The 23,917-nt window shown below is 45.9% G+C and overlaps 1 protein-coding gene across 1 annotated transcript; it reads right to left on the bottom strand.

Moving 5' to 3' along the window:
* Positions 1 to 19,947: 19,947 nt before the first annotated feature.
* IZUMO1R (IZUMO1 receptor, JUNO) lies at positions 19,948 to 23,272 on the bottom strand. Its single transcript, XM_047754343.1, has 4 exons — positions 23,135 to 23,272; positions 21,780 to 21,987; positions 20,401 to 20,538; positions 19,948 to 20,222 (listed from the first exon to the last, which is right to left on the bottom strand). Exons 1-4 carry the CDS (start codon positions 23,270 to 23,272, stop codon positions 19,948 to 19,950), a joined length of 759 nt encoding a protein of 252 aa, XP_047610299.1.
* Between the last annotated feature and the right edge of the window lie 645 nt (positions 23,273 to 23,917).

Here is a 23,917-nt window from a genome sequence, read left to right as displayed (position 1 = left end):
TAAAATTTTTTGAATTAAAAAAATGATCCAGGAGTTCCCGTCGTGGCGCAGTGGTTAACGAATCCGACTAGGAACCATGAGGTTGCGGGTTCGGTCCCTGCCCTTGCTCAGTGGGTTAACGAGCCGGCGTTGCCGTGAGCTGTGGTGTAGGTTGCAGACGCGGCTCGGATCCCACGTTGCTGTGGCTCTGGTGTAGGCCGGTGGCTACAGCTCCGATTGGACCCCTAGCCTGGGAATCTCCATATGCTGCGGGAGCGGCCCAAGACCAAAGAAATAGCAAAAAGACCAAAAAAAAAAAAAAAAAGATCCAGTTGCCATCTTTAAGCCCTGGAATGGATAGCACAAGGAGGAAGCTAATCTAAGTCACATCTGTGAGATGCATGGGGATGCTAAATGAATTTGGAGCTCCCCAAGGAAGCCCCACATCAAGTAGATTCTTGGCAGTCAGAGGTTTCAACAATTCACTAAGGACCCCAGATGTCCATAATGTGTAGTAATTCATAAATCTGAACATGCATTTTTAATCTTCAAAATTCTTCAAATATTTGTTTAGAGCTTTAAAAATGATTGAGGAGTTCCCACTGTGGCATGGTGGAAAGGAATCTGACTAGTATCCATGAGGATGTGGGTTTGATCCCTGGCCTGGCTCAGCAGGTTAAGGATCCAGCATTGCTGTGAGCTGCGTAGCTCGCAGATGAAGCTCAGATCTCATGTTGCTGTGGCTGTGGAGTAGGCCAGCAGCTGTAGCTCTGATTCAATCCCTAGCCTGGGAACTTCCACATGCTGTGGGGGCGGCCGTAAAACGCAAAAAAAAAATTAATTAATTAAAAGATTGTACATGGAAAATATAAAATAAAACCCAAAGTCTCTGGACCAACTATGCTTGTGCATATTGCTTCACACTTTAGAAGCAGATACGTTTAACCATATCAGTAACAGACATATAAATAGGGTTAACATTAATTAATACCCATTTCTCCTTTACAGCTAAGAGTGACCATATTATGACATTTCACTGGTGTTATCTCTTCTTCCCTACTTTTTATTCCTCTGTAGAATGAGGACTTAATGGCTGGAGCTGCAACATCCAGCTTGTGACCATAAGGAAAGGCCAGAATTGCAGTAATGTTGGCCTTGACAATGGGTGTTTCTGAACCAGTGCCGGCAGCTGCTCATCCCCGGCCCTGCTTCTTATGGGAGGTGGGGCTGGAGGGGAAAAACAACTCAATTTTTCAAACTACAACAGTCAGATTTTCCATTAATTGAAGCTAAATCATTCCTAAGGGTTTCACCCTTTTAACTTTGAATACTGTATTTTAAATTCCCCTTTCTTGAATTAGCAGGTCTCTCCAATATCTATTATTCCCTGCTAGAAAACCTGCATAATTAGCTCACTTGTAACCCCACTTCCTCACTTCTCTTGGACTCTTGCCCAGACCCTCAGAAATTCCCATTTTGGTTGGTTAAATAATCATTGAAAAGCTACCTAGTGATATTGTGCTAGTCTGCTAGGGCTGCCACAGAAAATAAACTCAACATACCACAGATTGGGTGGCTTAAACAACAGAAACTCATTTTCTGACAGTTCTGGAGGCTACACATCCAAGATCAAGGAGCCATCAGGGTTGGTTTCTAGTGCGGCCTTTCTTCCCGGTTGGCAGAGGCCACTTTCCCACTGTGTCCTCCCACGGCCCTTCCTTTGTATGGACTCAGGGGGGTGGGGGGGAAAGCATGTGGAGAGGAGAGAGCCTACCCATTTCTCTTCCTCTTCTAATCCTATTGCATCAGGGCTCCACCCTTAGTGACCTCATTTAGCCTTCATGACTTCCCTAAAGGCCCTCTCTCCAAATAGAGTCCTCGTGGAGCTTAGGGTTTCAACATATGAATTTGGGGGAACACAATTGAGTGCCTAATAAACATCATTATAAATAATTTCCTTAATCCTCCCTTTCTTGGGAGTTCCTGTGGTGCCTCAGGAGGTTATGACCCAATTAACATCCCTGGCCTCAACTTGGCGGGTTAAGGATCCGGTGTTGCCGTGAGCAGGGGTGTAGGTCCCGGGAGAGGCTCAGATCCTGAGTGGCTGTGGCTGTGGCACAGGAGAGCAGCTGTAGCTCTGATGCAACCCTTAGCCTGGGAATCTCCATATGCTGCAGATGCAGCCCTAAAAACCAAAACCAAAACCAAAACCAAAACCAAACATAAAACCCAACCCCCCCATACAAAAATGGAAACCAAAACCAAAAACCAAAAACCCTTCCCTTTCTTGCTCTACCACATTTTTACCATTTATCTTGGTTACTCCCCAAGAAAAATGACTGAGGTAGCTTCCTGCACTTACTTCTAAGAGGAAGTAATTGCGATTGTCCAGAAATTAAAAATTCAGCTTATTTTAAAGAGGGACATGTTAGGAAGGACTCAAGTCTTAATGTGAACAGGATGAATCGATATAGAAAAAAAAAAGAGAGAGATTTTTATATGGCACTCTCCGTAGGTGTCCAGTCAACCCTAAATTGTTCAGTAGAAGTAAAAACTTGAGTGAAAAATGAAAATACAGATTGTGAAGTTGTATCTAGGAAACATGACTTTTGACTAAACTGTAGTTTGGAGGGCACTTAAGTCCAGTACAAAATTTTCATTAAAGTCTTCAGAAGTCCTTTTGAGACTGTCAAGAAACTGGTGTCTTGTGGATGAGACCTGAACAGCTTGCTTTTTCTTCTTTTGAAGGTAAAATTGAAAGTTCAGTGTATGTTGTTTGGTGCCTATTTGTCGTTGGAACCATACGTCGCTGAAAATAGACATATCTTTCTATGTGTAGGATGTAAGGTTGCCCTTAAACTTTAGCATGAGGGAAAAAATATACAATACTTAAGAAAAAAGTACAAAGAGAGGAAACAAAGCTCGGAGAACATGCTAGAGCTTCTCCCTTCCCCCCCTCCCACCCCATGCCACACCAGCCCTCAATTCTATTCAAGGAAAAATAGTTGTTGAACCTCAGTCCCTTGGCAATGAATAGTTTTTATTTTGCTACCCTCCCCCCAGTATTATGTTTACTAGCTGGAGCATGATCCTGAAAATAAAAAACAAAGTGCTGCTGCCAAGGAGTCCAAAGAAAGGTGGAATTTTTTTTTTGTCTTTTGTCTTTTTGTTGTTGTTGTTGTTGTTGCTATTTCTTGGGCCGCTCCCGTGGCATACGGAGGTTCCCAGGCTAGGGGTTGAATCGGAGCTGTAGCCACCGGCCTACGCCAGAGCCACAGCAACACGGGATCCGAGCCGCGTCTGCAACCTACACCACAGCTCACGGCAACGCCGGATCGTTAACCCACTGAGCAAGGGCAGGGACCGAACCCGCAACCTCATGGTTCCTAGTCGGATTCGTTAACCACTGCGCCACGACGGGAACTCCGGAATTTATTTTTTAGTTTTTATTTTTTGTCTTTTTAGGGCCACACCTGTGGCACATGGAGTTTCCCAGGCTAGGGGTTGCATTGAAGCTGTAGCCGCCTGGCTTACACCACAGCCGCAGCAATGCAAGATCCGAGCTGTGTCTGTGACCTACACCACAGCTCATGGCAATGCTGGATCCTTAACCCACAGAGCAAGGCTAGGGATCGAACCCTCAACCTCATGGATGCCGGTCGGGTACGTTAACCACTGAACCACGATGAGAACTCCAAGGTAGAACTGTTTTTGATGACGGTCTGAAGGACAGCTACATAAGTGTTTTGAAATAACACTTTCATTTCATTTTGTTCTAAATATTTTTAAATAAACACAAGAAGAAATAAGCTGAAATTACAGCAAGAAGCAATGAGCTTTTGGCAGAAGAAGGAAGTTCTGGGGGCAGTCCTAGTGTGAGGCTTGAAGACAGAGAATTGTTCCAGCAGGAAGGCTGAGAAATCTCTCTCCTCAGAGGAGCTTGTCTGGAAAGTAGGGCTCAAGATAAGTATTTGTCTCATCCGGTGACTCTGAAGCCAGGAGGGGCGGGAGGGTGCAGTGGTTAATGGCATGGTTCTGCTGGGGTTTGACAAACAGGGGCTTGACGCCATCCCGGCCATTTTTGCTCTTGGCAACTTAATTCACTTCTCTGAGCCTCAGTGTTATTATCTGTAAAATGGGCCAGTTACAAGGATTAAATAAAGTATGTAAAGTGCCTGCCCTGTAGTAATTGTTCAGTAAATGGCAGCTTTCATTATCATCTGTAAGATTCCCTGCAGAGCTCAGGAAGGAAGGGTGAGATGAATTGACAGCTAAAGAGCTACGACTGGCTGGTACCTTATTACCAGGACCTCCCACTCACTCTCTCTTGATTTAAAAAAAAAAAAAAATTTTTTAAAATTAAAGTATAGCTGATTTACAATGTTGTGTTAGTTTCAGGTGTACAGCAATGTGAATCAGTTATACACATACACGTATCCAATTCCCACATAGATTATATAGAATATTGAGTATTCTATACAGCAGGTCCCCGTTGACCATTCATTCCAAATACCGCAGTGTGTATATGCCAGTCCCAAGCTTCCAATCCTTCCCTCCCCTCCCTCCTTCCCCTCTGATAACCTCTGGTTTGTTTTCAACGTCTTCTCTCAATTTTCCAACTACCTTGTGAGGCTGGATTCTTCCTAATCCTCATTCTGATGTGTTGCCGTTCTCAAGGGTTTTGTTTTGGTTTGTGATTGGTTTGTTGGGGGGGGGGGAGTTGTCCCAATTCAAAATCATCTGAACAAATGAGTTTGAATACCATTGACTTGGATCACCCCCTACCCTGAAACCAAAGGGCTTAGACTGCTCTGAAGCTGCCTCAGGCATGGATGGACGCAGCCCTCCTCAGCATGATCTTGGCTCTTAAAACTAAGCTACTTCCGCACTGAAAAGCCACCATCTCTCTTCTGATAAATTTGTCCCCTCATCAGAAGAAAGAGCCTTTCTTTTTCCTCCCTTGTTCTGATCATCTCCTGAGAGCCTCATCCTGAGCAGTCAGGAGCCATTCGATTGACCCCAGGAGAAAGGCATAACCTCTTTTGGTCCCTCCTGGGTCTGTTTATTCTCGATGTTGTGTGTTGGCCACGTTAGAATTTCACAGGGTCTCATTTTTAGGACATACTTCTCTAGCTCTAGGTTCGTTTACAAAGGCAACTGTCTCAGCGACCAAGTAAATGATCAGTTATCAATGCATGAGCTCATGTTCTCAGCCAGAGTTTGGACTAGGGTGAGGTACAGTAGGTGCCAAGGTCACAGTTTAAGCAGGCCCTTGCACAACCCCGAGAGTGAGTGCCTTCTTAGGTTTTGCATTCTTGGCACCCTGTTTGCCTCACCCTGGATAACCCACAGCCATTTCTCCACAATCTGGTTAAATGTTACATATGGACTGAGCACCTCTGTTTGTCAAACACTATGGAAACACAAGTAAAACAGGTAAGGTGAAATCATTTTTCTTCTAAGAGTTATAATCTAGGCAGAGGAGATTAAAAAGTACATAAATATATCACTGAATGGTATATTTTGAAATAGCTCAGAGAAGGAGGATTTATTTTAGCTAGAGAGGGAAAGGCACCCAAGAAGGGGTGCATCTGGGTTGGAATTTCGTGTCCATCCCAACTTGCTTGACACCAACTAGGTGTACTGCAATTCAGGTCTGGCCCTACCTAGAGTTAGCACAGACCCCACAGGTTCAAGGACAACTCCTCCATAGGCTGTTCTCACTTCAGATGTCAGCCACAAGTCCCAGGGGCCCCCAAGGCTACTTGCACTTCTGACCACCTGGCCACAGATTACGGGGTTCCCACATCTCCCTCAAGTGGAATTGTTCACTAGAAAGCCTCACAGAACTCTACTTATGATTACAGCTTCATTATAATGGGTACACCTAGGATGAGGTATGGGAGGGATGCAGGGTCTCTGTGCCCTCTCCCCATAGAGTCCATCCTACTTGCATATGGATGTGTTCACCAACCATGGAGCTCCACTGAGCATCAGTGTCGAGATTTTTTTTTTAAATCGATGTTGCACTATAAAGGCTGGATTAATTACATCATTGGCCATGCAACTGAATGTCATCTCCAGCCCGCTTTCCCTCGCTGGAGGTCAGGCTGGCCCAAAGGTTCAACCCTCTAATCCTTTAGTTGGACTCTCTGGTCATCAGCCCATCCTGAAGCTATCTAGGGTCCACTGGTGAATCACCTCATTAGGATAACAAAGGCATTCAGGAAATCCCAGAACTTTAGGAGCTCCATGCCAGGAATCCCTGGACAAATTCTTCAAGAGAGCACAGGTGGGTTTAGGTTGACCAGAAGTTCAGTAGATAGATATCCCAAGTGAGTCACTGATTTTCTATGTGACTGAGGAGGCACTGCCAACCCCTGGCCTCCAAACCATTTCTTTACACTCTGCATGATGTGTGAACTTTAATTTCTACAATTATGACCACTATTTGGGAGTACACCATTGAAAGCTTAGGTTAGGTTATAAATAAATCTACCAACCTGGTGAGGAGGTGAACGATCAAAGGCCAATTCAAAACTCATTAACAGGTTAGTTCTGGGAGACAGCAGGATCTCAGCATCATCAAGTCTTTGAAGCAGAAACAGCCATGGTTTAGGGGAATTTGGATTTGAACTTTAGCTTGGCCACTTAGCTGAAAATTCTTGGACAAGTCGCTTAACCTCTCTGGGCTTCAATCTCTCTTATCTCTAAAACGAAGGTTCAGGACCACATACCCTCTAAAGCCTGTGGCCAATACTACATGTTGGCTAACCTAACACCCATTCGAAAAGACCAAGAGAATCTCAGAGATGCTGCCTAAACAACTGAACCTGGGCCAGCCACCTGTCTCCCTGAGAGCAAAACATCGTCCCATGAGCAAAACAAGTCCCTTTTAACCTGAGCACTGTTAGTTGGATTTTCTGTTTGATGCATTTGAACCCATTCTTAACGGATGCAACGTTTCTATAGGTCTGGAATTCTACATATTGCAGGCTGATAATGTACAAAGCACTGAGTGAGGTGCACAAATTATGTTTAAATATAGTCCTACCCTCCAAGAATACACAGGGGCGGGGGGCGGGGGGGAATGGGGAGAAGGGCTTGGGGTCCCTGGCACTTGCATCCTCTTTGAAGTCAGATGTTTGAATTCAGGCTTTACCACTTCTGGGCTCTGCAGCCTTGAGTGAGCTCTTAGACTTGTAACCTCATTCACTAAATGAGGACAATAATGCATTTTTTAATGCGTACTATTGTCTGCAGGCTGAGAGTTTATCTTTATGGAATATCTTTATGAGCGTTTATCTTGTATTTCCCAGTACAATAGGTTTTTACTGCCCTAAGAAAGAAAAAAAAAAAAAAGAATAGGCTTATTCTCCACTAGTGTTCTGTATTCTAATGAGTGATTTTTGCAAATCTGGTGAGTCCCATTTTCCCCGAGGCCAAACAGCTCTTAACTACGTTGTTTATGTAATTACCCTCCTTTATTACTTGCTGTATTGCCTCTTCATCTGATAGGAAGTTGTTTCCCTTATTGAATAGATTGCATTTAAAATCCAAGTACCCCTGGCTTTTCAAAAGTTTGCTTCACACCACTTGGCTTATACAGAAGACCTTCACTAGAACCTGTCTTCGCCAACTGGAGCGTGGATGAAGTGTTTGCCATGTCAGGAAACAGGCAGTCGCAGCCATCAAGCCAGCAGCTCCTGGAGGAGCCCCCTGAGGAAATGCAGAGTGGAGAAACACAGGATACTGGCCCTATAACTAGGTGCCAGTCTATGGACCCAGTCTCTTGTGTCTTCCTATACATAGAAAAGCATGCAATTCATTAACTTGAGATGTCTGATTTTCTTCAATTGACAGTAATCTCTTCAAATATTTTGTTCTAGTTTTGTGAAGAATGTCATTGGTAGCTTGATAGGGATTGCATTGCCTCTGCCTCTGTAGATTGCCTTAGGTAGTATTGTCGTTTTGACAATATTGATTCTTCCCATCCAAGACTATGGCATATCTTTCCATCTGTTTGTGTTGTCTTTGAATTCTTTTCTTTTTTTTTTTTTTTTTTGGCCTTTTCTAGGGCCCCTTCTGTGGCATGTGGAGGTTCCCAGGCTAGGGGTCTAATCGGAGCTGTAGCCACCGGCCTACACCACAGGCACAGCAACACGGGATCCGAGCTGCGTCTGCAACCTACACCACAGCTCACGCCAACGCCGGATCCTTAACCCACTGAGCAAGGCCAGGGATCAAACCTGCAACGTCGTAGTTCCTAGTCGGATTCGTTAACCACTGAGCCATGACAGGAACTCCTGTCTTTGATTTCTTTCATCACTGTCTTAGAGTTTTCAGATACAAGTCTTCTGTCTCTTTAGGTAGATTTATTCCTAGGTATTTTATTCTTTTTTTTTTTTGTCTTTTTTGTCTTCTTGTTGTTGTTGTTATTGCCACCCCTTGGGCCACTCCCACGGCATATGGAGGTTCCGAGGCTAGGGGTTGAATCGGAGCTGTAGCCACCGGCCTACGCCAGAGCCACAGCAACACGGGATCCGAGCCGCGTCTGCAACCTACAGCACAGCTCATGGCAACGCCGGATCGCCAACCCACTGAGCAAGGGCAGGGACCAAACCCGCAACCTCATGGTTCCTAGTCGGATTCGTTAACCACTGCACCACGACGGGAACTCCTATTCTTTTTGATGTGATAGTAAATGGGATTGTTTCCCTGATTTTCCTTCCTGATCTTTCATTGTTCATATACAGAAAGGCAGGCAATTTCTGTGTATTAATTTTGTATCCTGCAATCCAAATTCATGGATGAGCTTTAACAGTTTTCTGGTAGTATCTTTTTTTTTTCTTTCTTTTTAGGTCTGCACCTGCAGCATATGGAAGTTACTGGACTAGGGGTCAAACTGGAGGTGCCGCTGCTGGCCAACACCACGGTCACAGCAACGTGGGATCCAAGCTGTGCCTGCGACCTAACTATATCTCATGGCAACACCGGATCCCCAACCCACTGAGCGAGGCCAGGGATTGAAGCTGCATCCTCATGGATACTAGTTGGGTTTGTAATCTACTGAGCCACAGTAGGAACTCCATGGATTCCTTTTATTTCTTTTTCTTCTCTGATTGCCTTGACTAGGACTTCTAAAACTATGTTGAATAACAGTGATGAGAGTGGATATCCTTGTCTTGTTCCTGATTTTGATGGAAATGCTTTCAGCTTTTCACCACTGAGAATGATGTTAAATGTGGGTTTGTCATGTATAGATTTTATTATGTTGAGGTGAGTTCCCTCTATGCACACTTTCTGGAGAGTTTTGATCTGAAATTGATGTTGAATTTCGTCAAAAGTTTTTGTTTTTTTTTTGCATCTATTGAAATGATCATATGGTTTTTAAAAATTATGGTTGATTTACAATGTTCCTCCAGTTTCAGCTGTACAGTAAAGCAACCCAGCCATATATATATACACAGTTTTTTTTAATACCATCTTCCATTTTGTTCTCACCCAAGAGAATGTACACAGTTCCCTGTGCTGTACAGTAGGCCCATTCTAAATGTAATAGTTTGGGAGTTCCCGTCGTGGCGCAGTGGTTAACAAATCCGACTAGGAACCATGAGGTTGCGGGTTCGGTCCCTGCCCTTGCTCAGTGGGTTAACGATCCGGCGTTGCCGTGAGCTGTGGTGTAGGTTGCAGATGCGGCTCGGATCCCGCGTTGCTGTGGCTCTGGCGTAGGCCGGTGGCTACAGCTCCGATTCAACCCCTAGCCTCGGAACCTCCATATGCCGCGGGAGCGGCCCAAGAAATAGCAACAACAACAACAACAACAACAACGAAAAATAAAAAATAAATGTAATAGTTTGCATCTACCAACCCCAAACTCCCTGTCCCTCCCCTTCTCTCCCTGCCCCCCCAAAAAACATAAGTCTGCTCTCCGTGTCCATGATCTGTTTCAATCATATGGTTTTTATTTTTGTTTGTTAATGTGGTGTATCGTATTGACTGATGTTCCAACTAACTGGGTTTTGTTGCAAAAACTCCTATACATCCTGGATCTTCCCAGACCTCTTCAGAGCAGTCCCTCAGAGTGATCTAAGAGGTTGTCTTCTGAGCTTAAGTCCTCAGAACATCCACCAACTAAAACATAATTCTCAACATTTAGGTTGTGTATTCTTTTCAGTCAACAGAGGATTTTTGCTTTTACAAAAAAAAAAAAAGTGAAAATTATTTGCAGGGAGGCTTAATAGAAGCAGCTGCACTGCCAAACTCCTTTCCCAGGAACCATCTCAGCATCAAGCTGCCATAACTTTGAACTGTGAACATCTATGCTTTATCTCTATTTATTTTGTGCATCTGGTAGTAAGATGTGTCCCAAGGTAACTGGTCCTTTGCTTTACATTTTCTCAGCTTACAAAAGGTCTCATAGGAATGCTCTACTTTCAGATAGCAGAGATAAAGTGTCCTATGGTGGGTGCCAGGAAGTTGCGAATGGGTGGAGAAGCAAAGATGTTATTTGAATCTCAAGGAGTTTCTAGAAAGCTGTGGAAAGGAGATAGGAAAATCCTCAAGCAGTCAACTATCATAAATCTCCCTGCTGGCCTCTTGGGTTTGCTCTGCAGTGGAAGGAAGCTGTATTTGATCAGGGAGTAGTAGTCTTGGTAGAATGTTGCAGAAGATTCTATTATAACAAGGGCCTGATAAGTACAATTTTTTTTAAAGTTCCCTTCTATGAGATGGACTTGAGACTGCATAGCTTGTTCCCAAATTGTCTGTGGCCACTTGAGAAATGGAAAAATCTAAGCTTCTGAGAACCCAACACAATGTTCAGTTCTCCAGTCTCAATTTTTATAGATATAAAAAATGGAAGGTTCAGGACCTGGCAAAAGTGTGCGGGTCACTCAGCCTGCAGTCTAGAAATTATTTGTAAATAATAGTAACACAGTGAAACATGTGAATAGCAAGCAGATCTTAAATACAGAGGGGCAACTTGAGTTCATGGCCTGGGAGTAGCGGCCATGGGGTTGGGGGGTGTGGAGACAGTGGGTAGAGATGGGGGGTAGAGATGGGGGATGGGGTGGTGCAGACCTGGAAATGGGCTAAAGAAGAACTTTGTAACATGGGGAAAGCCTTTAGGAAAAACTCCGGTGCTCAATAAATATTTTCTTTTTTTCCTATCTTTCATTTCCCCTCTTTCTCCTCGTCCTGCAGAAGTCAAGTAGGGGTGCTTGGCCTCCCTGGAAGCAGCCCCATGTTGGAGGTAGAAAGGATGGGAATGGAAGCAATGAATTTGATCTGAGCCTTGAGATTCCGGGAAGCGGGAAGGTTAAGACAGCTCCTCACTCTGCATGGTCTGGGAAATGGTTTACTGCCAAGATGTACCTTTCCACATATGACTGAGATAAGGCTCATGGAAACTCTCTTTGTTAGCCTATGACAAGGCCAGACATAGACACTCTGAAGTCCCGTTCTCGGCCTCATAAAGGATTAGCTGGATTATTTTGTTCCCACTGATTAACAAGGACAAAATGCCACCAACCAAACTTTCGTTAGAATTCTCTCCTTTCCTCTGGCCCCTGAACTTTTGCCTGCCCTCGGCTGGAGCCAGCGTAGCGCCCCATATGTTATCCCAGGCATCTCTTCCTCCTGCCTTTCACTGAGTTCCACCCTTTTATAATAAACTGGCACCTCTAGTAAGTAAATGTTTCTCTGAGTCTATGAGACACTCTAGCAAATTAAGCCCAAGCAGGGAGCTGCTGGTACCTCCAATCTCTAGCTGACTGGTCAGAAGTACAGGTGATAATCTGGGTTTGTGACTGGTGTGTGAAGTTGTAGGTAGGGGGAAAGGCTTGTAGGACTAAGCCCTTCACCTGTGGGATCTGATACGATCTCTAGGTTGACAGTGTTAGAATTGAGTTGAATTGTAGGACACCCACCTGCTGTTGGAGACTTGCTTGGCCGTATGGGAAAAACTCCATGCACACACTGAAATGGGGTCGAGAATCAGTAAAGTCATATTATGCCACTTCCTTGTGATAGAAGAACCTTGTAATAATAATACACTCCCATTTCTCCTCTCCAACCTTTATACTGTTGTATATTGTTATCAGACATTTTATTTTTGCTTATGTTATAAAACCCACACTACACTTATTTTAATGTTTAAATGGTTGATGATTGTTTAAAGAATTTCAAATAATTTTTAAAGGGCTTGCATATTGATTCATGTAGCTAATCTCTCCAATGTCACTCATTCCTTTGTGTATAGCTACCTTTCAATTTGTCATTTCCCTTCTGCCTATTTAGTATTTCTCATTGTGTGGGTCTTCCAGGGATGAATTCTATCAGACTTTATATACCTAAAACGTCTTCATTTTTGGAGTTTCCATTGTGGCTTCATTTTGGGGGTTCTCTTTGTGGCTCCTGACATAGTGTCCATGAGGATGTGGGTTTGATCCCTGGCCTCACTCAGTGGGTTAAAAATCTGGCATTGCTTCGAGCTGCAGCATAGATTGCAAATGTGACTTGGATCCGGTGTTGCTGTGGCTGTGGTGTAGGCCTCAGCTGCAGCTCCCATTAGACCCCTAGCTTGGGCACTTCCATATGCCACAGGTGCAGCTGTAAAAAGGAAAGAAAAAAAGTCTTCCTTTGAGAAAGATATCACATTAGTTTTCTAGGGCTGCCCTAAGAAAATACCCAGACTGGGTGTTTTAAACAACAGAATTTTTTCCGAGTTCTAGAGGGCGGAAGTCCAAGGTTTCTTCTGAGGCCTCTTTCTTTCTTCTCATCGTGTTCTCACATAGCTGTCCCTAAGACTGCATCTACCTCCTCCTCTCTTCTTATTACAAAGACACCAGTTGTATTGGATTAGGGCCCATCCACATGACCTCATTTGGTTTAATTATGCATTAAAAGTCCTATCTCCAAATACAATAACATTCTGAGCTCCGGGGGGTGGGCATTAGAACTTCAACTTATGAATCTGGATGGGGGCACAATTCAGCCCCAAACAGATGCTTTTTCTAGGTACAGAATTGTAGCCCGAGAGTTTTCTTTCAGTACTTTAAAGATCGTTGCTCCACTATAATTTCATTTGCATTATTTCCTAAAAGAAATATGCTGTCACTCTGGCTATTAGGGTTTTCTCTTTATCCAAGATTTTGAGCAATTTTATTATGATTTATTTTGGTGTTGTCTTCATGGTTCTTGTGCTAGGGATTCATTGAGCTTCTTGGACCTAAGGGTTTATCATTTTGGTCTGAAGCAAAAGTGATGCTCTCTTAGGACTCTGCATAGAAATAGAACTTGGGTTATGGGATGGAAATCTTGTGAAATTGGATTGTTATGATCATTATATAACTACAGATGTGATAAATTCATTTGAGTAATACAAAAAAAATTAAAAAATGAAAAGAATAAAAGAAAAAGGAAAAAAAAAGAAATAGAACTTTGGCTCAAAAGATTTGAAAATTCTGCATTTGGATGCATTTTACAAATTTACCTTCCTTAAAGTGTCCCCAGTGTACATCCCCATTATTGGACAGTGTCACATTCTTTTTAAAAATTGTCCATCTAATTGGTTAAAAAAAAGTTCTCCTGGACTTCTCTTGTGGTGAAGTCGGTTAAGGATCCAGTGCTGTCATGGCAGCAGCGTGGGTGACTACTCTGGTGTGGGTTTGATCCCTGGCGTGGGAATTTCCATAAGCCGTGGTTGTGGCCAAAAAAAAAGTTCTCATTGTTTTAATTTGCATTTCTTTGACTACCCATGGAATCAAACCTTTGTTCATGTTCATTGAGCATATTTTCTCATTTTTCTTCATTCAGTCATTTAGTCATTTGAGCTTCTGCTATGCACCAGGAAATGTTTTTATGTCCTGGGGATACTGCAATAAACAAGAGATAGGGGGCTCTCCCCTCAGGAAGCTTGCTTTCTAAAGCGAGTAGAGGGATATAGAGTGCATACATGCATGTACACACACACACACACACACACACACACACACACACACACTCACAGGTACACACAATGTCAGGTGTAATACAAGCTATTAAAAGAAAGATTATATAATGAAGTATGACTTAGAATTGGGTCTTCTCTACATTGGATAATTGCAGAAGGCTCCTCTAAAGATGTGATATTGGAGCCACCATCCAAATTATGAGAAGGAACTAGGTATGCAAAGATATGAGACAAAAATATAACAAATAGGAAATAGCACATGCAAATGTTCGGAGGCAGGGATGACTTTAGTCTGTCTGAGGACTAGAAGAAACCCCATGTGGCTAGACAGTGGTAGCAGGAGAGAAAGTCTTAGGAGTTGAGGTCAGAAGATCTACAGAACTTATAAGGCCATAGTAAGGACTTTAGATTTTATTCTAAATGTGAGTTATCTACACAATGTGTTTACCCATATTTCAATTGGAGCGGTCGTATTTTTAAACCGATTTTTTAAAATGTTTGTTATATTAAGACTATTGCTATAGTCCCATTGTGGCTCAGCCAGTTAAGAACTCAACATAGTGTCCACGAGGATGTGGGTTCAATCCTTCATTAAGGATCTAGTGTTGTCAGAAACTGCAGCATAAGTCACAGAGGCGGCTCGAATATGGTGTTGCCGTGGCTGTGGCCTAGGCCTGCAGCTGCAGCTCCAATTTGACCCCTAGCCTGGGAACTTCCCATTGCTGCTGGTGCAGCCATAAAAATAAAAAAAAATTATGTCTACTAATAGATATAGGTATTTTCCTTTATTTTTTTTCATCTTTCAATTTTATGTAGTGTTTAAAAAAACTCTTTCCCTTTCCTTTCTATCTTGCCTTTGAAAATATTGATAAACCTATTAATCTTATGTTACAGTTATTTAGGAAAGTTCTTCTCATCAAAATTATGAAAATATTCACCCAAATTTCCATCTTATTACTTTCACACATCATAAATGTTTAAGGTATTAAAAAAAGCTATTAAGTCATGTGCAAGACAAATATTTCTGCCCTACTGCTGAGCCTACCTGGAGGCACCAAGCCTGAGACATGGGTTCAAACTAGGTGATATTATACCTCTTACTTAATAATGAAAACAGAACAATAAATATTACTTAATGTCTTGCTGTGGCTACTCTGATGCTCTTGGAGGGGAAAGAAAAGCATATTTGACTTACGTCCACAGAGAATAAACTCTAAACTTAGCCTTTGGTAAGAAAAGGGCCCCTTCTAGCTGTCTCCCTTTGTCCCCACCTGTGACCTGGCTTCCTGGAGCTCTCTGCTAAGGTGGCAGGATCCACCCCGGGGAAAATTTCTCCTTCCTTCCAAAGTTCACCCTTGAATCAAAGTAATCAGAGCCTGGTAAGTTCTAGGTTCTTCTTCTGCAAAGCAGGAGCCAGAGGACCTGAGCCCAGCAGGTTCACAACCAGTGGCTGTTCTAGGACTGGGACCACAGCCCCTGTCTCTATAGACAGATGCAGAGCTCAGAAAATTTCAATGTTTTGCTTTTTCAATGCTGGTGTCAACTCTTAGGCTCTCTATTCATGAAATATCCTGACCCTGTAAATAATCCTGTCTCAGTTTTTTTAATGTCACCCTTGAGTGGATTTTGATCTCCTGGAAAGTTTACACTGACCATATGGCTAAGCTGTCTGGGCTGGGAATTTGGAAAGCAGGTTGTGTGAAGCAGCTGCCTGGGCTTCATGCTTTGGCCAGAATTCTCTCACTAGCCCAGTGGTTTGAGCATCTAACCCCCTTGCAGGTGGCAAAACCTTAATGTTAGGTTTATATTTGAAACAGTTTAACCCTGAAATTGCTTTCTCGCATTTGCGTTCTTCTCCTGTTTTAATGGAAGAGTAACTCACTTCCTTGCCAAGATCAATCTTTGTGTTTATACCCTGGCTCACCCATTCCCCCTTGAACTTACTTAGCTTCTGAGTTCTTTTTCCTTCTTCTTCTTCTTTTTTTTTTTTTTTGTCCATGCTCATGGTATGTGGAAGTTCCTGGGCCAGGAATCTAACCCATGCCACAGCTGTGATAATGCCAGATCCTTAATCCACTGAGCCACTAGGGAAATCCTTCTTCTGCTCTCTTTTTGCTTTACCTCCACTAGCTCTTTCCATTCATCTTACAAACATGCTTCCAGTCTCTGAAGTGTTCCCTCAAACTGCCTACTTATTTGTTTATTTATTTTTGGTCCTTTTAGGGCTGCACCCTCGGCATATGGAGGTTCCTGGGCTAGGGGTTCAATTGGAACTGTAGTTGCCACAACCACAGAAACTCAGGATCCAAGCCATGTCTGTGACCTGCACCACAGCTCACAGCAACGCTGGATCTTCAGGCCACTGAGTGAGGCCCGGGATCGAACCTGCATCCTCGTGGATTCTAGTCAGGTTCATTAGCCACTGAGCCATGACGGGAACTCCACACTGCCTACTCCTTTAAATGATCACCTAAATTAGCCGCTTCCCCCAACCCTCCAAGTCCCTTGTCTGCTTCCTTCCCAACAACTTTCTCATTTGTAGTTATTTTTTATTTGTACTGCTTACTCATTCTTACTGTCTTCCTCGTTACTATATAAGTTCCTTGAGACAGGAACCGTTATTTTTATCTGTGGACATAAATAAGACCAAGCAGATGAGAACAAGCAATGGCAGTTTATTCGGAGCTTTCAATGGAGCCATCACTTGAATTCTTGGGAGACTCAAAGGCAGGCTGAAGCCTAGAAAAAAAGGGCTTCAGGAATGCCCTCGTTGGAGGCTCTTAGCATGAGGAAGCTGTAGGCACGCTAACTAGAAATGAGGCATTGAATGCGAGTGGATGGTAAAGGCCCTTTGGCTTTCTCCAACTGGTCCTAAGTCGGAAACAGGGGCCAAACGTAGAGAAGCTGTCAGTAACTGACCAAGTCCTGCCCATTTAAGTCTGATTGTTAGAGAGGTTATCACTGGGTGATCCTGTCTGGTTGTCGTAGAAAATAGTTTGACCTCTTGGACTGGTTACTGCAGGTAGTAAGTTGGCTTCTGAGGTTGTTACATGTTATGGGGAAGAATCCTAGTTTTATACACAGATTAGTCTTTGTTCATTTGTATATTCAGTCCTTCGTTCCCCAGGATCAGCAGTGTCTGGTGTAGAGTAATAACTCCAGTTATTTATGAATTAATATAAAGACAACTCAGAATTTGATGCTACCCATCTGAGATAGTTTTTTCATTTCTCTCCTACACCTAGCTTCGGCTTCCTGTCTCTTCACTTGCTTCTACTTGTGAGCAGCTCTTTGCAGGAAACCTCATTTCTTGTCACTTTAGCAAAGCTACATTGTAACTACCTTTTTTTTTTTTTTTGTCTTTTTAGGGTGGCGTCTGCAGCAGATGGGAGTTCCCAGGCTAGGGGTCAAATCAGAGCCTCAGCTGCTGGCCTACACCACAGCCATGGCAACGTCAGATCCGAGCCGCGTCTGTGATCTACACCACAGCTCATGGCAATGCCAGATCCTTAACCCACTGAGCAAGGCCAAGGATCGAACCCATGTCCTCATGTGTACTAGTTGGGTTTGTTACAGCTGAGCCACTGTGGGAACTCCATAACTAATCTTTAAACCAGGCACCGTCATGCTCACCTCTGACCCAAGCACACCTTTCAAATCTTTTGATCACACAGTACCTTGCCTAACTTGTTGGTTCTTTCCCTAGATCGAAGATGTAGAAATGAAGAATAATGAACAGATGACAAGAGCTCTGCCCTAGCTCCCCCTTCAGTAATCTCCCCAACAAACGGTGTGAACCCTGCGCGGACAAGAGAGCATCTAAAAAAAAGATCACAAGATCTCGACAAGCCTGCACACAGTGGGAGATGGAGATGAGTCTGATCCCCTGCATCAATCAATGATTAACTGAGATTACGTCCCTTTAAAAGTTTTCATGCCTGAGCAGAAAATTTGGCTGCACCTGAGTTCAGCAATGATGTCAACGGTTAACCCTCAACAGTAGTTGAGTCAGAGACTCTCCGAGAGTGTTTTGTTTTCCTCTCTACACTTTTCTTCGAACTCATCTACTTCCACAGCTCCAAGCAACATTTCCAGGAAAGTGGTTCCAAAATCCCCAGAACTAGTTGTGTTTTGTTCATCTCAAGTTAACCCTACTTTGACTAATTTTATATTTATACCTAAAATTACTAAAAAATAATCATTACACTCTCAGCTTTATTACCAAAAACACACTCTCAGACACTTTATTCAACCCCCAATTCTTAAGAGACTTTTACCTATGTGTGTGTATATATATATATATTTTTTTTTGAAGCCACATTTGATTGATTTATTGAAGATAAATTAAAGGTCCTGCTTCAGACAGTTCGTGCCTGGGGACTGGGCTGGGGTTTGTCTCACATTTCCTTCCTGTTCTCCGTGAAGTGACCCTTCTTCACTGAGGCTCAGGCCTCACCCTTTTTGTGAAGCCTTCCTAGGACCCCACCAGGCAGAGGTGGTCCTGCAAACTTCCAGCTTTTTTAAAGTCTTTGTCACCACTGCTGCTGTCTGCCTCCTTCTGCAGACTCTGGGCAGCTCACTCGCAGGACTCTGGAGGCTGGTTTTAGAACATGAGTGCCCTGCCTGGAATGGGCTTGGGCTTTGCACAGTGAATGAGCACAACGCTCAAGGCAAGCGTGGGAGGGGTGGAGGTGGTGTTTAATTGATGAGCAGAGCTGGCTGGCATCTGTCAAGAATAACTAATTGTTGGTTGGCTTTTCTAACTCAACGGCAGATATATTTGAAGCCTCTCTTGTCAGAGCAAAGGTTGTGAGGGGGCGCCATTTATGCTGGGAAGCTGCTGGCTGCAGGCTCCAGAAGGTTCTGAGCCGGGCACATCTACTCACTGAGGGAACGTGAAAGCCCCCTTGGTGTCCCTTCTCTGATTCAGCTCTGCCTCTTCCCTCCCGGGTTCTAGGACGCATGCCCAAGAAGAACAGGCTGTATCCCAGCAGACGGTGGCACTGCCTTTTTCTTTTTGTAAGTTAAAAATCATCTGGTTCCAACTTTCTCATTCCTCTCAGTGGAGAGGGAAATCATGACAGTCTTAAATGAAGGTCAAGGGACTTGCTAAAAGTCATACGGAAAGTGGTAAAGACATTAGAACTTTGGCTTCCAGAACTTTCAGACCAGCATGTTGTGATTCTGAGGTTGAGAAGAAGAGGGAAAGTGGAAACACCTGAGCAGCTGCTTCCATCTTGGGACCCAAAATAGAGCTGAGGGTCCCAGTGGTCCTATGGTCGCCCTGGCTTTGGGTCTTTTGCACCGTATGTCGCTTGCTGAAGAACAGCAGGTGTTGAAAGTACCCTCATCAGAGAGGCGTCCTGAGGATATCGAGGGGGCCTGGCCCGTGTGGAGAAGTCATCATTAGCAAAGTGACAACCCACTTGGAGACTTTAGTGCCAGCAGGCACACCGGCCCCTGCTTGATGCAGCCCAACCCCGCACCACAGAGCCAGGACAGAGCCTGTCACACAGCCTGGAAAGGCCGACTGCTGTTTTTTCAGAGGCACCATCGTGGGGCAGGAGGCCCGGGCTGTCACCGTCAGCTCTGCCGGGCACACGGGGGTGGACGTGCACTGAATGAGACACTGCCTGGGTGGGTGACTATTGGTTGGCTTTTCTAACTGGACAGCAGCTGAACTCGAAGCCTCTCTTCCTCAAGGCAAAGGTTGTGAGGAGGCATTGTGTATGCTGGGAAGCTGCTGGCTCCAGAAGGTTCTGCGTGGGCGTGTCCACTGCCGGTCCACTTACCGAAGGACCATGAAAGTCCCATGGGAATGTGGAGTCCCATGTCACAGCCCCCCAGCCTTAGGGCAGCAGGGGTAGCCACCTTTGCCTTCCCAGCTGCCATCCAGGCCAGAAAGGCAGAGCGGAGCAGAACGGAACCTGCGAGGCTCAGGCACCAGCTCCTGCGGCCTCAGCATCCCACCCACCTGCACCCTGTGCTGCTCATGTGTGGAGGGAGGCGGGCTCTCAGGAGAGGAGGGACAGGGACAGGGACAGAGCGAAGGCCATGAGCCTGTAGGAGAGTGCCCAGGACGGGGCAGGGCTGGCGAAGAGGCGGGCCACAGCCGTGTTGGGGTTGATCCGGGTGGGCTCGAACCACTTTTGCAGACACCGCCCACTGTCCCGGCGCTCCGGGCTCGCCTTGAAGGAGTGGCTCCAGATCTTCTCGCACAGGTCGGCGGGGGTGGGGAAGTAATGCGGGAAAGGGTGGCAGAGGGCCCTCGCCGGGCAGCGGTGCTTCCCTGACGGGGATAGAGGCAGGCGACACCCGCTCTGGTCCTGGCATCCCCATCATTTGCCCGGGGCGGGGTGTGTGTGGGTGTGTGTGTGTGTGGGGAAGCACAGCAGCTTGCACCCACCCGTGGGTGGGGACCCCTCCCGGGTGGGGACCCCTCCCTGCCTCTGTCAAGCACCACTCACCCCGACTCCAGGTCCAGCCTCCGAGCCAGTTGGATTTGCAGGTGTAGGATGTGCGGCAGTCAGCCCACCACTCCTCACAGTCCTCCTGGCAGAGGGGCACGTCCAGAATCCGCTCTGCCTGCCCGTGCCGGTCCATCTGGGTGCAGAGTAGCAAGAGGCGAGAATTGGAAAAGCAGTAATTTGATGAATATCAATAGTTGCCGTGGTACTTGGGTCAGGGACCCTCTGAACATAAGTCTCTTAGAAAGTCACTAAATGTTACTTTACAAATGAGAACAATGAGGCGAGTTAAACAGTTTGTGCACAGCTCTGTTCCTACAAAGAGAAGATACTGCAGCTGAAAGGTGGCCTCTGTACACCAGCACCAATTAAGGCTCCAAGACAGAGTTCGGGATGAACTAGAAAGACCAGCTTTATTGCTTTGCCAGCAAAGGAGGCCACAGTAGGCTCACACCACAAAACTCTCCTCGCTTGAGAGGGGATAGCGAGGGGTTTTATAGGTTTAGCTCGGAAGACAGGGTTATTGATTAAGGGGTCTGCATTATTCTTCCTCCATGGATCATTTTAAAGTCATCAAGTCTGGTGTCAACTGGTCCGGGGATGGTTTCTGGTTGTCATCGGGGTTGTTGTTCCTTGACCTTTTCTCTGGAAAGAAGATTGCTTACAGGGAAGCAGTGTTAGGGAGTGGGTTGTTTTGTTTTGTTTTGTTTGTCTTTTTTTTTTTTTTGGTTTGTCTTTTGAGGCCCACACCTGTGGCATACAGAGGTTCCCAGGCTAGGGGTCCAATTGGAGCTGTAGCTGCTGGCCTACACCACAGCCACAGCAACGGGGGGCCCAAGCTGCATCTGTGACTTACACCACAGCTCACCAAAACACTGGATCCTTAACCCACTGAGCGAGGCCAGGGATTGAACCTGCAACCTCATGATTCCAGGATTCGTTTCTGCTGTGCCATGACGGGAACTCCAGGGAGCATTTTAATTACAAAAGAAAACGTTAGATGCAATATAACTCTAAAAAGTAACCATTAGTAAAAGAAAGCAATTAAGCAAGGAAGAAATCATCTGTGGAAAACCTGGTTAGAGTGAGTTAGTGGCCAAGATAGGGCATAAAATCATGGAGTCTGTTTTAACTCATTTTCAGCTGTATCACTATTTTCTAATCCTTAACTCTTGAGTCAGCCTTTTGAGACAGAGGGGAGGCCTGGGAGGCTAAAGAAAAAGCTTTTCCCTTCGAAACACAAGGACTTAGGGGCTGGTACACGGTTTTAACACATCTCAAATAATCCCTGCATCCCACTGTTCTCAAGAGACCATCCTGCCCATTGCATCTTCCAGGGCCCAAGGTGATGGGGCCTTGATGGCCGCGACTTCTGCCTCCCCAGCCTGCCCCTCGCACCTGCTGGATCCAAGGCCCCAGGTTGGGGGAGCACTCGTAGAAGCAGATGGCCTGGAGGAAGTGCTTCTGGCAGCCCGGCATCATTAATCCACAGTGGACCAAGCTGAAGTTGTAGAGCAGGGCCACATCCAGGTGGGCCTCCCAGCTGGTGTCAGCCGTGCAGCAGGCATTGTGCTTCCAGGGGATACACTGATGTGGACGAAGAAGCAAAAGGCATGGGCGGTAGGGGCAGGGGCCTGAGGAGTGTCTGGGCCAGAACGTACAAATGCCCCCTTGAGGAGGGCCCGGGCAGCGGGGAAGTGGCAGGAGGAATGCCGATAATTTGTTGACATTCACACCCAAAGGGCGCCTGCGCGCTGGCTTCCTTGCTGCCGCCTAGGAGTCCCCTAGAACAGGGCTGCCAGGGCCTTAGCTGATGAGGGACAGCTGGGGAACCCCACAGGACCCAGGGGACCGTAGGGTTGCCCGGAGGAAGGGCACATGCCAGCTCTGTTCCTCCTCCCTCATCGCTGTCAATTGTCTTTGGGAACTTGGTGGGGGTGGGGGGTGGGGGTGCGGGGGTGGTCCCTTAAGTCTCATGTTTCCCCCTGCCCCGGCCTGTGTGTTTGCTTATTTTGGTCATGCCCTGGCATGCAGAAGTTCTCAGGCCAGTGATCGAACCTTGCCAAAACAGTCACCAGAGCCACAGAAGTGACAAGGCTGGATTCTTGGATCCTTAACCTGCTGAGCCACCAGGGAACTCCTCCCCAGGGCTGGTTGGTGGGAGGGCAGAGGAGGTGAACCTTGTGTGTTAGAATCTTGGCTGAACATCAACGGGCTTCCAGGATCGCCCTCTGCCCCTGCTCCCTAAGCGGCTCAGGGATGGAAACTTTTTAAGTTTTATCAAGGTATAGTTGATTTACAATGCTGTGCCAATTTCTGCTGTATAGCAAAGTAGCCCAGTCATATATATATATATATATATATATATATATATATATATATATACACATACCGTATTTTTTATATTCTTTTCCATTATGTTCCATCCCAGGAGATTGGAGAGAGTTCCCTGTGCTGTACAGTGGGACCCTGTTGTCTGCTCATTCTAAATGTTACAGTTTGCATCCACTAGCCCCCAACTCCCAATCAGAGATGGAAACTTTGGATCACTCAGGAATTTTGGTCTCAAAAGGCCATAGCTCCCCTCCAGTGGCCTTTGCCCAAATCCCAGTTTAGGGAACAAACGAGTCAGGGTGGATGCGGATTGAGGAACCATCTTGGCCTTTGTGGCCCTTCCCTGATCTGCAGGGGCCCCCACCCAACCCACCCGCCACACCAGGTCCGCCCTCCGTACCTCCTCATAGAGTTTGTCCTCCGGGCTGGGCTCTGGCTTGTGGGGCTTGGTGTTCATGCAGATGTTGAGCAGCTCGGGCCCGGCCCACGTGGGCAGGACCGCCCACAGCCCCAGCAGGAGCTGCCACCACCACCCCATGGCCTGCCTCGAAGAAGCCCCACCTGTGATGGGAGGACATTGCATTCCACTCCCTCTGTTACCCCTGGGAAGCAAGCATGGGCTTCAAGCCCCCCTCATGCAACCGTGAGGCAGCACCATATAAAATGGCCGTGAAGGCTGACAGCCCCAACAACCTACGGATGTAGAACCTGAGGCCAGCCCCACATGAGTGGGGGTTGGGGGTCGAATGATTCTAGCTTTTCCTGGGGGAATTTTCTCTGGCCCTTCTAACTCAGTGGCATAAGGGCTGGGAATTCAGAGCTTCGAGCCTGGATGAGTAACTAAATACTCAGTAACCAGATTCTCCATGAGGCTAAGAACACATAGGGGGTTGGGTAGCATGACAAATGCAATCCTTCCTCCATAGAGTGCCAACCCTAACCTTAACCCTAACTCTGGTCCTTCGGAGGGGGTCCACACAGGGCCTACAGTTCTTCAGGCAACTGGCCCCCTCCCAAGGTCCGTCTGGGCAGAGTCCTGTCCCCTAGCGCAGCAGTCTGACTCCACTAGCCTCACGCCATCTCAAACCCAGCCTGCGCATGAGGCTGGGGCAGCCAGCAGCCCAGCAGCTCTACTGGCCTCTCAGAGCCAAGGCGTGAGCCACCCACATCTTCTGCATCCAAA

This window comes from Phacochoerus africanus, chromosome 11 (assembly GCF_016906955.1).
Source record: "Phacochoerus africanus isolate WHEZ1 chromosome 11, ROS_Pafr_v1, whole genome shotgun sequence".
NCBI classification, from domain to species: Eukaryota; Metazoa; Chordata; class Mammalia; order Artiodactyla; family Suidae; genus Phacochoerus; species Phacochoerus africanus.
The sequence above is the reverse complement of the archived record's forward strand: the minus strand, read 5'-3'. Positions and strand labels throughout refer to the sequence as shown.